Source organism: Xenopus tropicalis, chromosome 9 (assembly GCF_000004195.4).
Source record: "Xenopus tropicalis strain Nigerian chromosome 9, UCB_Xtro_10.0, whole genome shotgun sequence".
NCBI lineage: Eukaryota > Metazoa > Chordata > Amphibia > Anura > Pipidae > Xenopus > Xenopus tropicalis.
This window is the reverse complement of record NC_030685.2, coordinates 64,058,906-64,075,173: the sequence shown is the minus strand read 5'-3', so window position 1 is coordinate 64,075,173 and position 16,268 is coordinate 64,058,906. Positions and strand designations below refer to the sequence as shown.

The 16,268-nt window shown below is 42.4% G+C and overlaps 1 protein-coding gene across 1 annotated transcript; it reads left to right on the top strand.

The window, feature by feature from the left end:
- The first annotated feature begins 3,273 nt into the window (after window positions 1-3,273).
- On the top strand, window positions 3,274-15,367 carry pjvk (pejvakin). The gene is made up of 6 exons (XM_018097513.2): window positions 3,274-4,365; window positions 8,766-8,961; window positions 10,074-10,215; window positions 10,957-11,074; window positions 11,913-12,023; window positions 14,092-15,367. Exons 1-6 carry the CDS (start codon window positions 4,155-4,157, stop codon window positions 14,391-14,393), a joined length of 1,080 nt encoding a protein of 359 aa, XP_017953002.1. The 5' UTR covers window positions 3,274-4,154; the 3' UTR covers window positions 14,394-15,367.
- The last annotated feature ends 901 nt before the right edge of the window (window positions 15,368-16,268 follow it).

Genomic DNA, 16,268 nt, shown 5'->3' with positions numbered 1-16,268 from the left:
ATGCTTCTCTGGGAACGGGAGGGCTAAGGGAGCTAATACATGCTTCTCTGGGAACGGGAGGGCTAAGGGAGCTAATACATGCTTCTCTGGGAACGGGAGGGCTAAGGGAGCTAATACATGCTTCTCTGGGAACGGGAGGGCTAAGGGAGCTAATACATGCTTCTCTGGGAGCGGGAGGGCTAAGGGAGCTAATACATGCTTCTCTGGGAGCGGGAGGGCTAAGGGAGCTAATACATGCATGTGTGGGAACGGACATGGGATGTTGCTCTCAGTGGCCTCAGAGCCGGTGATTATTTTTGAATTCCTGGATTAGAGGCAAGTTTTGGTTGCATATAAACCAGTTATACTGCCAAACAGTGTCGTTAAGGCTGCCAGTCCACAAAGGAGCTACCAAATATCCAATCACAGCCCTTATTTGGCACCCTCATGAACATTTTTGACACTTGTGTTGCTCCCTAACTCTTATAACATTTGAGTGTGGCTCATGGGTGAAAAGGTTGGGCATCCCTGCCATACACGGTAACATTTGCTCGTTTGGCAGGTGAGTGAATCTTTATCCGATGGGCCCACCTTTGGTTGCCAATGTTGTGCAAGTCGTTTGGCCTTAGGGCCAATGAAGGGCACATGAAAGGTCGGGCAGTGAGCCAATATGGTCCTCTAGTTGCCAGAAATCAAGTCTGCCCAATTGACATCCGGACAAATTTTGTCCAAATATCAATCAGGAAGGCCTGTCATATGGCCCTTTACCCGGGCAGATAAGATGCTGAATCGGCAGCTTATATCTGCTTGTGGCCACCTTAACTTCAGGGTACTGCTTTTTTTTTTTTTTTTATATAAGAACACCTAAGAGAAGCCATTATAGCTTAACCGATGTAGCCGTTGGAATGCACTCAGTCCTAGGTTGTTTGTCTTGTTGCTTTTAGGCTGATGCCACACGTGGCGTTTTTACGCTGCGTATTTTCTAATTCTCTCAGCGGCTGAAAAACGCCTATCATCATCATCCATAGAAATAACTTGAAAAGACTCGAAGCAAACCACACAAAGCGTAAATACGCTAGAAAACGCCTTAGCACGGATTTTTCAAGCGTTGGCTGAAATACGCCAGTATTTGCAAAGCAAGCTATTCCTATGTATATACAAAGGCAGCTGCCAGACCTAGCTGAAATACACTGCGTTTTTTACTATTTTGCACTATTAGTTTTTAGGCTGAGAAAAAATGCAGCGTAAAAACGCCACGTGTGGCATCAGCCTTAGCCATGAATAAGGGGAAATCGTGCTTTTGGCTATCCATAGATTCCAATTTTCCCCAATACCCTTCACATCTCAGCCTCTCGCCAACAAGGTGCTGGAGGACTCACCAGTCACTGTAATATATTCCATGCTGCAGACAACCAGGAGGGGTATTTGGTTGTGGGACTTCATTTCGTTAGATGCAACTACACTCCTAAACATAAGGAAAGGGTAATATGGCAAACCATCATGGCAGCGCATTGCATTGTTTACTGCCTGGTGCCCAGTCTAGGTAACGTGTTTGTGACAGATAGTGACTTTGACTGTAAAGTACACTGCACGAGAGAGCTTGAATATATTGCAATATATGGACAAACAATCCCTGTTTTGTTTTAAGGGAAGTACTGAGTCTTTTTGGTTATATACACATACACACACTTTGCACATTATGCATATTTTTATATAATAGGTGAGTGCAGATGACCTCTTGTCTTTGTATGGATGAAATATAAGTGCTAAATAGAAAGTGCTATATATTTAGATACCAGGCTGTTTAGAATTCAGATTTTTTTTATGGGTTAAACCACATGCAGCATTTTGTTGCATGGGGCTAAACAGTTTAGGACATAGGATTTTATTGAGGTATTAAGTACAAAGCTAACTTTTATTAGTGTAGTTGATCTACAAACAAGAATAAATGAGCAAGCATTTTCCAGATAAAGGATTCTGAGCCAACATAATGTCACCTGTGACACTGCAGGAATCCCACATATCAACTAGTGTTAGATTTATACTACAGGGGGACTTGGTGATTCTCATGAGCCCCCTGCCAAACCACAGTAACCTGTTCACTCAACCCATTACAATACATTAGCAACAACTGCAGCCATGTATATTCCATGAGGAATAGCCTTTTGGTGGGTCTCCTTCATTATTCAGTTTGCACCAGATAGATGCAAGATAAGATTTAGTGGTGGAAGCAAGATTAAAACCTGGAAAGTTAGATAAATAAGGAAACATAATTGTGTTTTTTATTAGGACACCCCTGTGCTTTGCTTTGTGCAGGGCCGCCATCAGGGGGGCACAGTTGGGCCGGGCCCGGACGATATCCTTGCTTTAAAGGGGGCCTGGCTGTGACAGGTTTTCTTTTAGCGCGGGCCCTCTTTAAAGAACTCCGGGCCCTGGCTGTCATTGGTGGCCAGTGGGAAATTTGATTGGTTGCCCCCCGTGCGTCCATACGCGCGGGGCGCAACCATATGAAAGGTGCAGATCAGCGGAGGGCCGGGCACAGATCGCGAGGACGCAGAAGAGGAAGGTGAGCTGGAGGAAGCCGCATGGGAGCTGGAGGGAGTCGCTGGGTGTGGGTCGGGGGACTGGACGAAGTCGCTGTGGGGGAGCTGGAGGAAGCCGCTGGGAGGGAGGTGGAGAGAGTCGCTGGGTGTGGGGGGGGAGCTGGAGGAAGTAGCTGTTGGGGGGGTCAAGGAAGTTGCTGGGGGGGCTGGAGGAAGCTGATGTTGTGGGGGGGCTGGAGGAAGCTGATGTTGTGGGGGGGGCTGGAGGATGCCGCTGTTGGGGGGGGGCTGGAGGAAGTAGCTGTTGGGGGGGCTGGAGGAAGTTGCTGGGGGGGCTGGAGGAAGCTGCTGTTGGGGGGGGGCTGGAGGAAGCTGCTGTTGGGGGGGCCTGGAGGAAGCTGCTGTTGGGGGGGAGCTGGAGGAAGTAGCTGTTGGGGGGGGCCCGAGGAAGTTGCTGGGGGGGCTGGAGGAAGCCGCTGTTGGGGGGGAGCTCGAGGATGCTGGGGGAGCTGTGCAGATGTTGGGGGGAGCTTGGGCACATATCAAGAGGGGGAACCACAGGAAGCCACTGGGGGGGAGCTGGAGGATGCTGAGGGGGAGGAACTGGAGGGCAAGGGAGGGGGGTTAACTGGAGGATGCTGGGGAGATGCTGGCTACTAATGTTTTAGGGGGCCCTGGCTACCAATGTCTGTGTGTCCTTTTTACTAATGGGAGGGGCCATTGAGGGGCAGGATGTGGGTGGAGGGGGGCCCAGAAAATTTTCTTGTGATGGGCCCCGTGATTTCTGATGGCAGCCCTGGCTTTGTGTCCTCACATTTCTATCAGTCAGTGCTATTTGCATTGGACATCTGACCATGGCAGGAAGGTAGCTGTTTGCCATGCACATATGTAAACCTGAGGCAAACTGTTTTGTCTGCCACACGGTGCAGGTTTCGGGGAACAGGAACACTGAATTTAACATTTTGGTGCACCCCTGAGTGGTTATACCAGGGGTGGGCAAACTTTTTGGCTCAGGGGCCACATTGACTTACAGACGGGCAAGGCCAGTGTTACGCCATTTCCGCTCGTCAGTCTTTAGACGCCAAGTTTCGCGTGATGAGACTTGCAGAGTCAGCGGGCCTGATTAAAAAGACCAACAGCCGGACTTGACCCGCAGGCCATAGTTTGTCCACTCCTGAGTTACACCTTTTCTTCCAATTTTATCCCTTCATGCAATGTTAATATGGTGAAAATGCCCAATGCCATTGCTCCTTGAAATTAGTTTCAAGTGTTTGCAAAATAGAATTTATAAGAAATTCAACTGAAACATGAACATTAAATCAAGTAAACTACAAATACGTTTATATAGAAAATATTTTTTTTTTTTTCAGGGTGGGAACTTGCACAACCTGTAGTGAGTATGTTCCTAGGAACAACAACAAAGACCCATATTCATTTACCTATTGAATTATTAATTTGTTTGGGTAACCGGAGTACCTGAAGGTAGACGGGAATTCACAAACAAGGCTGAAGATGCTAAATGCTAAGGATGCAAAATATTCTGTTCTGTGCTTCAAATTAAACCCCTAATAGAATGAACTGCAACTAGTAAGTAGCTGAAGGCAAGCTGAGTTAGGCAGTTCATACCTTATTATGTTTTCTGCTGCCACCAAGAACTTTGTTAAACAAGTAGGCGATGGAGGAAGGCTGGTTCCTGTGCCCAGTCTCAGTGAGGCTGACAAATACCAACCCCTCAGCCTGGTCATCAAGAAGAAGAAATGCTTTCTATCTAGAAAATTTAAATACATCTCAACCCCCTTTACACTGAAAGATATCCTGAATGGTGACAAGGAGTTATCTGCAGGTAAGGTAAAATGTGCACTCTTCCCTTAAACCTAATTACTTGCTTATTTAGCTATTTTCTGGTTGTTTTTTTTCTTGCTTAAAATGTATTTTTATAAAGCTTTTTATTGCCCACTTTGCCAATCACTTAAAATGTCAGGCTAAAAAATATGAAGCAGGGCAAATTTTAAGGGCAGAACCACTAGGCAAATGCTTGTAGTAGCCCTTTAAAGCAACTGTTACATGGGCTGTTCACCTTTGAGTTAACTTTTAGTATGATGTAGAGAGTAATATTCTGAGACAATTTGCTGTTTTGGTCTTCATTTTTTATTATATGTAGCCCCCATTTAAAAACTGCAAAGAGTTCAAAAACTATAACAAGTAAATAAAGAAGACCAAATGAAAAGTTGCTTACAATTGGCCATTCTATAATATACTAAAAGTTAACTTAAAGGTGAACCACCCCTTTAACAGAGAGCAGTAGAGGGGTACTTTGGATGGTTGTAAATCACACTTTTCACAAAAGAAAACAATGGGCCAGATTCAGTTCAATGAGAAAGTTATTTCATGGTTTATCACATGAAACTCCTTTGAGATTCAATTTGAGGCAAAGAAAATTTTCCCCAAATTTAATTCAGTTATTTCATGTGATAAACTTAGAGTATGTTTTTCTGAACTGAATTGCAACTGAAATTACCTCTTGTCCAGGAGTTTTCTTGTGATAAACCTATTTCTCACTGAATTAAATCTGGCCCAATGTGGACAAAATTGCTCCATGTGGCATTGCTGTTAGAATGAAACCTGGCTGGTTGGAATTCAGATTTGTTGTTTTCTTTTTTTAATGGGTTAAACTGCACTTTGTTGGGGCTGTTAATAAACCCTTTAGAGTCTAGGATCTTATTACTGGATAAACTGCAAGGATAACTTACATTATCTGTGTAGTTGAACAAGCATGCATTTTAAATAATTAGAAATTAGCAAGCATTTTCCATATAACAGCTTCTGAGCCAGCATAATGTCACCTGTGACACTGCAGCAAAGCCACGTATTAGCCAGTGGTTCCCATGGGCACCGTGCAGAACCAATGTACCTTAGTCACGCAGTCCTTTACAATACATTATCAACAATAGCAACCATGCATATTCCATGAGAAGAAGACTACTGGTGGGTGTTCTTCCACTTCAGTTTGCAATGGAGGTCAAACAGGTGCAAGATAGCACTGGTGGTGGGAGCAAGATTGAGGGCCAGTAAGATCCACAAGTTAGATATATAGATAATAAATCAATTTTGCACATATGCAGACCTATGGCACACTGGGTGTCTTTTGTGGCAGGCAGAAAGAACAAAATGACACTCCCCATCCTTCATTCCTGCTATATTGGACATGTGAGGAGACAGCTGGCAAATGTCACTGCTCCATTAGTGTTCCTTTTATTTAGTGCTACCAGGAGTGTTGACAAGCGCACAGGGGCCTTCTGGCTGTTACTGTTGTCTGCTGGAGGGCAGCAGCAGTGAAAATGCCTATGTGACATTAGCACACTCCAATGCCTGGTGCAACCAGGAATCCTCTTAAATTAAATATGTGGACATATTTGAGCAAAACAACTTTTTCTGCTCTTTCCCTGGGCATCTGCTGGGATAAAATCTACAGTGTCTGCAATATTCCAGTAAAAGTTTATGGTGTTTTCAGAAATAATACACCAGATAATATTTGCAGGCAATATAACCAGCTGATTTTTTTTATTTGATGGTGATGTGTAATGATGATAGTGATAAGTCAGAAAAACTATATTTAATACTTACAATCCTCAGCAAAACCTATCCTAGTGTGCAACAGTGTTTCTGACCCAAACCTGAACCTTGAGTGGTATCTCAAAAAGGTTAGCCAGTTAGTGCCCCAACCAGCACAAATAAAAGTATCTTGAACCCAAATTAGCTAGCTGTGATTTTATTTTAGGGCTGACAAGCTATCCCTACTGTGCCTTTAGCTAGTGTCTATGGCAATGTATAAATAAATAGAACAATCCAGTGATATATTCTGTTCTACAATTTTATGTGCATTTTACATACATTTCCTTGAACCATGAATATCACACCATAGATGGGGTCCCAGCTTTATAGTTACCCCATTGACTACTTATTTCCTTTCCTAAATATTAAGACAGTTGGGTAGGATGGGGTTATATTCTGCCCTTGATAGGAAATTGTAGCAGGCTGATGGATACACCAGTGTGTGTATCTGTAACTATACTATGATGGACTGGTGGTTTTTACAGACCTGCTAAACCAATGTACCTTGATTAGTTAACCCACTACAATAAAGTATCAGCAACTGCAACCATGCATATTTCATGAGGAACATCCTACAGGTGGGTCTCCTTTACTCGGTTTGCACTGGAGGTCAGAGATGCAAGATGGGTCAGAAGCTAGATAAATAGGGAACGATAAATCAGGGAAACATAAATCCAAAGGGTTCAAAAACCACTATTCTCGTTACATCCTTGGTATTTTGGTATGGCTTTTTTAATATTGTTATGATGCTCAGCACATGTGCAGTGCAGTGGCCTGGCATGCAGAGCACTAATGCACTTGTACATCAATAACCCTGCAACCCTATGTGTCTGGCTGTGTGTGCCGCTATGGAGGAACCAGAAATAGCGATAAGCAGCAAATTGTTTTGCCAGGCATGGATTTGCAGTGAATTTCCGCATTTTATCATTGCTGAATTGTTTTGTGAAACTTTCACGAAAATTTGCAGCAGGAAAATTCGTTGTGTGTCAAAAAAAGTCACGGTCGCTGCAAAATGGGTGCATTCGCAAAAAAAAAGTTGCGCACATCAAAACACGTTACGTGGGTTTACTCATCACTAACCAGAAAGGAAAATGGGGTTGCAAGAGCCTAAGAAGAATATTGTGCAATGGGGCAATACATAGGGTTGGCAACACCCTTGAGGTTGCAGTATATGTGATCTTAAAAGCTTTCTAATCTTTGGGCTGTTGGTTTTGCTGATGGAGTTTGTACATAGATATCGAATTGGTTAAAAGTCTGGTTACAGAGAATCAATTTTACATTCTATAATTGGACTCTGCAAGTTTCTGTATTGGTTCTACTTTGTCAGCCTGTTTATTAATTCACATAGGGGACAATGCTGAAATCAGTGTATCTGTATTTCCCAAAAACAAAAATCCAGGATGTGTCGATCTGGCAGGGAGTTCCAGGTAGCCATACACTAATAAGGTGCACTTGTTTGGCAAGGTTGACAACGAGCAGATCTTTCCACCGATATACCCACCTAAGGTAGGCGATATCGGAATAATAGGATCGGTTGGCCCTTGGGCCGAACAGTTGCTAACAACAACGCAAATAAGACACATGGGTGCGAGGGCTGCATCAATGAGCCAATGCTATTGGAAAAATTAGGCCAGTTATCAGTCAGGAAGGCCCATTGGGGGTCCTCATACACAAGCAGATAAGCTCCTGAATCAGCAGCTTAAATCTGCCCATGGCCACCTTAACTGGCAATCTGAGTGGCTATGTGGCAGATGATATTCAATCATAATTAGATGTAAGGTGCACTTGGGATTTAAAAATATATTGGTTACTCTTGTTGTTATTATGGTTAAGGAAAATCCTTGAAGTGGATTACCTATGTGAATAATAAACTTTTCTGTAGCAAGTAAGAAGCAATAAGGGCCAGCAGGATATTGTCCTGTAAGATTCATGGGTAGAGAAGTTAATAAGACCCCATCTAGTATACACAGTGCAGACCAAAGCACTCAGAAGGATATTACTCAGTGGTCTCCAGAATATCTAAGGATTGTGGAGAAAGAAACAGGCAAGACTATTACTGGTAGACAGGCTTTGCTCTTTATTTGGGGACAAACAGGCAGAGCAGGGTGGTAATGATTGCAGGTAAGACAGGCACTGCCAATACTATAAACACGGTAACACAGGGTTATGTAAAGTTTGTGGTCAAAGTCCAGGCGCAATTCACCATCATAAGTCAGGAAAAGTCTATAAACAATAAACCAGCTACATAAACATATTGGAGTATGGTACTATCAGTGCACTTTAAATACAAGTAGTTTGCACAATGAGATGCCCCATGTACTTCCGATAATGGAGCTGACCTTAAACTTCTGTACCGGTGCCAGTGAAGGCACAGATATCGGCGCTCACACTGGAGGCACAGCCTCATTAAGCTCAGAGAGTCTAGAAGGTTTTAGTTATGAGGAAAGACTTAAGGTGGGATATGATCACTATTTATAAATATATAAGGGGACCATAGAACCCTCTGTGTTTTAGTCACAAGAAAGGAAGTTCCATCTGCTCTACTGTGGTTTATGTAAGTTTGTGTCGTCTTATGAGGAATTATGTTCATACTTGAATTGTTCATAATTGAACTGTCTCTTTTTTCCTTAGGTGTAAGTTCCTACCAGTTGCTGAACTATGAAGATAAATCTGACTTATCATTGAATGGGAGACATGGAAATCAAATTAGGAATGATGTTGGAATAAATATTTATGGGTCTGATTCTGTTGCAGTTAAAGCTTCATTTGGTATTGTAACCAAACACGAGGTAGAGGTTCCAGCACTGCTAAAGGAACTTCTTTCAAGGTACAGTGTATATTTGTATAATCTTGACTTTAGCCTAATACTCCACGATATTGGCAGGATCTGTGTTGTGGCTCCAGGAATCACTTAAACTAGGCCAGTGCTAACATTTCTGGGTTTATAATCAGGCTAATATTTCACAGGCTTCATCAGAACAATGTCAGACTAGAAATAAAAGCTATTTACAGGATAATGCTATTATTGTCACAGTATAATGTACAGACCTAGGTCCCTGACCAATAGAAAGATACAAGGCTACTTACTCTTATGTGGCCTCTTGAAGGTGAACTAAACCCTAAGAAGAAATATGGCTAAAAATGCCATATTTTACATATTTTATATACTGTACCAGACTAGAATTTCAGCATCTCAATAGCAGCAATGATCCAGAACTTCACACACAGGGGGTCACCATCTTGGAAAGTGTGACGCTTGCATGCTCAGTGGGCTCTAAGCAGCTGCTGAAGCTAAGCTTAGGGGTTGTTGCAAAATATCAAGCCTAGAAAAAATACCAGCCTAGAATTTCAGCATCTCAATAGCAGCAATGATCCAGGACTTCACACTTGTCACAGGGGGTCACCATCTTGGAAAGTGCGACGCTCGCATGCTCAGTGGGCTCTAAGCAGCTGCTGAAGATAAGCTTTGGGGTCATCACAAAATATCAAGCTGAAACTGAGGTTGGTCTTTAATATAAGGTGATGCTACAGGGCTGAATATTACATTCTAATGCTAATTGCACTGGTTTCTGAGATGCCATGGAATAATTATCTGTATTATTTACTAATCTGCCATATGTTGTGGTATTTATATTCTACATATACAGTATATTGTGTGTCTGTCCCTAAGTTATGGTTAGTGAGCTACTGGGGGCAGTATTTTGCACTTTATGGTAACTAAGCTATGTGAATCCATATTGGAGTAATTTGGATTGAGATCCAAATTACAGAAGAAACCCTATTTGTAAGTCCAGGTCCCAAGCATTGTGTATAATATATTTCATACCTATATTACATTTAAAGCACTCACTGGAAATGTATCCACTAATGCATATTAGTGCAAAGTTACATTATTTGGAAAAGTGTATTATGCAGTTTTTTTTTTTTTTTTTTTTTTAGGACAATTGACCTAGATCACTGTTTAACTCATCAAGCAAAAGAAAGTGGCAAAGAGGTGCTCTGTGTGGTCATGGAGAGTATCCGGACAACTCGTCAGTGTTCTTTATCAGTCCATGCTGGCATGCGTGGAGAAGCAATGAGAGTATGTCTGGCAGATACAAAGCTTTTCCCCATCCCTTACTGCAGAATGTATTGATATGAAGCATGCAGGATAAGATCATACACTGTTCAGCATAAAATAAATCCAGAACCTCTATCCCTGTTCAACATTGGTGGGGGGTGTGCTTGTTGGGTCCACATCAGTAAAAACATAATGGTTGAGGCAAGTGCAAGTATACTTTACATACAGAATCATTAGTTTGTTTGGGATTTGGACAAATCCCAGCACTGGTAGGCAGAACGCAGACCCTTAAAGTTGCTGGATTTGAAAGCTCTGGACAATTAAAATGCATCAATTTCATGCCCACAGCTATTTTTGGTATTTGGGATTCAGCTGAACCTTTTATAGAGGGGTTGGGTTTCATCTGAATCTAAAGATTATGGATTTGGTTGCACCCCTAGGAATCCTAAGCATGCATGTCAAGAACAGTCCAGCAATAAATGCTCACTATTAGCCCACCCTTATGATGCACCCAATCTAGGACCCAGTTCAGAATCCTTATGGTTCTAATTCATTCTGCTGGACCCCAGCTGTTACCCACTGCACCTCTATTCTGCCTGGAGCAGCACTTGCTGTTTAGTGTGTGCTACCAAGTTGCTAAGTTTATATCTGCTGCCTGGCCAGGGATATGTATGTTGCATGGTCTTCTAGTTTGTGAAGAAACTACATCTGTGTCCTATATAAGTTTTTTTTAGCTTTAATGTTAATCTTTTTTTATTTTAGTTTCATCTGATAGAAGAACAAAATCACAAAGGTCGTGACAAAGCCATTGTTTTCCCAGCTCATACAACCATTGCATTTAGTGTTTTTGATCTGTACATTCATCTTGATGGCCACTTTGGTAAGTACCTAGTTTGGAATAGGACCTTGTATTTATAAAATGACATCCGTAACTTCAGTTACTTCTTTCATTTAACTGTAGATTTATTATACAAGGGTATTACTTTCTGTCCATCCAGGCTGTGTATGTGACATGGCCTATTGTTATGGAACTCTTTGGAGACTTGCACTGTGGACATGGGGTGGGGTGGAGGGGTATATTAACTGCTGCGGCTCTTTAGGTAGAACACTGGTACACATGACTCTCTATGCTGGGCCCATGCAAAATAGTGAACGTAAAGGGACTTGATGATGAGCTACAACTCTCACAAGCGTTTGAGCACCAGTTGTTCTGAAATAGGAACAGTGGATTTATAAGAGAATATAAATGAAAAAGCATACTTGACTTGGTACACTGTTTGTGATAGATCATCAGCTTTACATTAGTCACTTGAATATCATGCCACCAAGTGTCTGCCCTCACCTAGGATCTAGTTGCCTAAAAGATACCTTGGGTTTCCTACAGTCTGGTTGGTTTTGCCCGGGGAACTACACAGGACCAAACTGGGACTCAAAATAAGCCCTGGTGTATCAAGCACACAGGCACAAACAGCCCCCACCAGCCCAATAAATAGTGACTGTCTATGGCATCTTACAGCAGCCCCCATTCTGCCTGCTTAAAAACCCACAAGCAGAGAGAAGTGTTAGATACCCTTCATGTACCCTTGCTCTAAGCATTCACTCACATAGGTGCCTGATTTATATCAGAATTCTTTACAGTATATCCCACTGAAACCAAATCGGAAACAACAAATAAAATTTTTCATAGATGATTTTTAAAATCTTTTTTACTTACACAGAACTGTGCGTATCAACTGCTTCAAAGGGAGGATTTGAAAAAGAACCAACCAGATCATTTTCATTAAATACTCTAAGGAACAATTTGTATCGATCTGGCATCTTTTTCACTGGTGAGTCACTGGCTACCATATTATTTGTAAGTGAACTTGTGTGTATGACAGGTTAGTCCTTCAATCAGAAAGCCTTTTGAAGAATGTAGTATGTGTGTCTGCACAGAGAACTTGCTATATATGATTGCAACATTAGCAAGCATATGAAGCTCTGGCAGATTAGGTTTATGGTGTGTTTATACAGCGCTTTAAGACAGTTTCAATTCAATATAGAGCTGAAGCCTCGGGCCCTTTTGAAATAATAGGTCCCTAATTAAGCACTGTAAGTCTATTCCTTAAATGCTTTGTATTTGTGCTTATGTAGGGAAATGGGTGAGTGGGCTTCCCACTCTTTAGTGTGTATGGTAACTATGGCTATAAATGTAGATGCATTATGCTTCCCTTGTAATTTTGTACATGAAGTCATGCACTACTGACCAAATTATGGGAAATTAAGATTATGTGGGGAAATTAAGATCCTGATAGCTGGGTACGTTTTTTTTCCCCATTTCAATACCGTCTACAGTCAGGGCTGTATTTCCGATTTTACCCTAGGCACACATCTGACTACCCTCTATTGCTCCCCTTCAGTCATCAGCGCATGCACAGTACAGTTTGTGTTCTGTATGTGACAACTGCAAAAGAAAGGGGTAGCCCCTTTCCCTTATCTTCACCACCAGGTATAGCCAGGGTCAGACTGGGGGGTGCAGGGCCCACCGGGGCTCCCGCCCCTAGGGCCCTGTAGGTGCCCCCGCCGGCCGTGTCCCCTAACCCACCCCGCTGGGGCCCCCTAACCCCCCGTAGAGTCCCCCACCCGACGTCCTCCACTAAGCGTGCATAAGTTTAACGCGTCAGGGAAGGAACGGTCCGGCAAGGGGAGCACCAGCAAGGGTCGGGCCTGGGCTGCCAGGGCCCACCAGGATTTTTTCCAGTGTCCCAGGCCAACCCTGGGTATAGCCACAAGTGTCCTGCTCCCCATCACCTTCTTATTCTTGTAAATCCAGCAGGGGGTATTTATTTATTTTTAAATAGGCACCTGAGAGCTGCCACCCTCTGCACAGGCCCATACGGGTCTCTCTACAGTATGGTGCCAGCCAAAGGGGTCGGGGAGCATCACAGAGTCAAACTGTAAAAAAAAGTCCAAAAATGTTTATATCTAATATAATATCAATAGGATTACTAATAACAGCACTGTATCAACGAAAAAAAGTGTATTCGTCATTCACATCAAACGCATGGCCTGGACTGTATAATTGTGGAGACCATGTCCGCCATAAATGAAAACATCTATCCGCAGGCTTATGGGAAGGGAAAGGGGAAGGAGCTTTACTAATTTAAAGGAGAAGGAAAGGTAAAAACTAAGTAAGCTTTATCAGAAAGGTCTATGTATATACAGCCATAAGCACTCACAGAAAAGCTGTGCTGAGTCCTCTTTTAAAAGAAACACAGGCTCTCTTGTCTTTTTTTGTGTACACATGTTCTTCGGTGTCTGACTTCCTCTCTCAGAAAAATCCTTCATTCCGGTTACCGGAGTGCAGCGCTCTCCTCTTTCCCTTCTCCTGCTCCCCCCTCCCATAAGAATGCATAAGAATTCACTCCCCCTCCCATCAGAATGTGTAATCTATGCTACCAGCAGCAGGAAGCTACAGAGACCAAGCTAAAATGGCAGCTGCTGTCTTAAAAGGAGAAAGCTTCTAGGGCTCTTTACTCAAGCATGGTAAAGCTTTCTGCAGAATAAATATAGTGTTCTAGGTGGCACTGATGTGGCAAATCTATTGGCAGTAAAATGCCAAAAACAAAATGCTTACAACCTGCCTGTCCCCTAACTGTCTATAGCCATGTGGTATTGGCAAAATACTGCACTGTTTCTGGTAAAATCTTTTCTGCGGCTACTCAACAATTTGAGTATTCATAGGCAACACTTACAGTTTGGTAGTGTATTTAAATCTCTTGTGTTTTTTTGAAGTATGGTGCAGATTTCTCAGTTTGTACTGTGGAGCATCATGGTACAGTGGTATTATAGAGTATATAAAAGCAGGTGTGATTTCACATATGATTAATATTATATTTTTCCTCAATAATTGTTTAGGGAAAAGGACAATGGATGTTATCGCTACCACAGACTCCTACATGGATGACATCTTTTCGGATTACTATGAGAAGGCTGCCAGCATGACTGATATTTCTACCACCTTCATGCGAGAAGGAGCTCACACCCGCGTTAATCTGCTTAACAACAACATTCCCAAGGGGCCATGTGCCCTCTGTGGGATGGGAAATTCCAAACGGGAAACAGTGTATGGGTGTTTTGAATGTTCTTTCAATGGCCAAAAGTATGTTAGACTGCATGCTGTGCCTTGCTTTGATCTATGGCATAAACGAATGAAGTGAGACACTTCCACGGACATACTGTGCCTACTTATACAATCTCAGGTATAACTGCGCCACAGGTCTACTACAGGTCTCCTTATTGATAAGAGAGAGCATCTAAACTGTTAAACAGGTTTGCCTTGGAACAACTTAAGGTCCATCTCCAACAGAGAAATTCAACTGGTTCTCTCAGTATTAATTGGGAAATCTGAATGACACGCAAGGCAGGGGCAGGTGAGGGACACCTATGTGCCTACGCCTGCCCACACGTCTCACTTGGACTAATATAGTAAATGCTGGATCCAAAGGCATCGCTGCAGGGCTCTTCGCTCCATTATCAGACAGCCAAACGCAGCTTGCAAAGTGTAAAAAAGGCAGATTGTCTGCTGACAATGCATGCTGCATTCAGCTTTGCAAATGAGGCCTTAAATTGTACTATACAACAGAATTTAAAGCTACAAATTTTAACACTATAGCTAAAGAAGTAGGGCAAAAATAATGTACATTATGTTTTGTGCTTCTGTACCAGCCCAAGGCAACCACAGCCCTTTAGCAGGGAAGATCTGTGCCCCTAAAGATGCCCCAGTAGCCCCCCATCTTCTTTTCTGCTGATTCACTGCACATGCTCTTTGCTGCTGTCACTTACCTGAGCTTAGGGACCCACTCACAATATGATGATTAGTAAATAATAAATTATTAGTACATGGCAGTTAGAATCAGTATTTAATAATCAGTCCTGTAGCATCACCTTATGTAACAGAGGAACCTCATTTGCTGCTTGATCATTTGCTTCTCAGCAGCTGCGCAGAGCACACTGAGCATTTGCAGTGCCACTGACACTTCCAACAAAATCCAAAATTGGAAGCTCCAGTGAATAGTGAAGGCCTGGATCATTACTGATAAAGAAACCTTAAGGATGGTGCAATACGTTTAGTATATAAAATATGGCAGATCATTTTAGGGTTTACTTCTCCTTTAAGTATAGATTATTTTTGTTGGAAGTGGGGGGGGGGGGTGTTACATCACATATCTTTTTTTTTTTTAGATGTAATTGTATCTGTTGCAAGTGTAGGTCTTAATTTAAACACCCACTTATTGATTTGTACATTTATTGACGATCATTCTGTGGCAGTTTTGACTTTTTTAACACAACAATGACCTATTATTATTTATACAATAACATATTAAAATGGTGCTCATTTAGGACAAATAAAATGGATAGTGGGGGCTCAGCAGTAAGCTCTAAGAAAAAATGCAGAGGATCCCTTATTCTATGGCAGTGGAGTGAATCACACACACAGTCAAGCACTTGGGAAAGCACTCTAGGAAATAATGCTGTCAGTATATATACTCTTCTGTTTGTAAAATGATGTGTAGTTTTTATTCACAAACAACAAAAAATGAACCTGCAGAAGACAAAGGAATGCTCCCCAAGAAACCCAACTAAAATTGCTAAACTATACAAAACTGTTCAAGAATGCAAACTGTCTTGTAGAAGAACATATTGCAAAATGTTATCTTTACCTTAACTCTCCCATTCAGTCCATGTTATGTTGAGTTTGCACAGATTTGCTTTTCTAGCTCAGCCCCTAGTGGCACAAAATGCACAGGGCTTATAACTTTTAATCAGTGCCTTTTCTGCTGTGGTTCAGTTTGTGCCAGTCTGTCTGTTACTCAATGGTTCCTCCCTGAGCTAAAGATCTGGGGCATGTGCTCCTGGAGAAGCCTTTATTGTGAATCTACCTTCTTTCATTTAACTGATTTTATATTGCTTTGTGCAAGTTCCTAACTCACAGCCCAGAAAGCAAACAGGGGCACTGCACCATTAGGTGAGTTGGGAAACGCACCTCAGGTGGCAGTGCCCCCAAAGTTATTAGGGTGGCAAAAAGCAGCTAC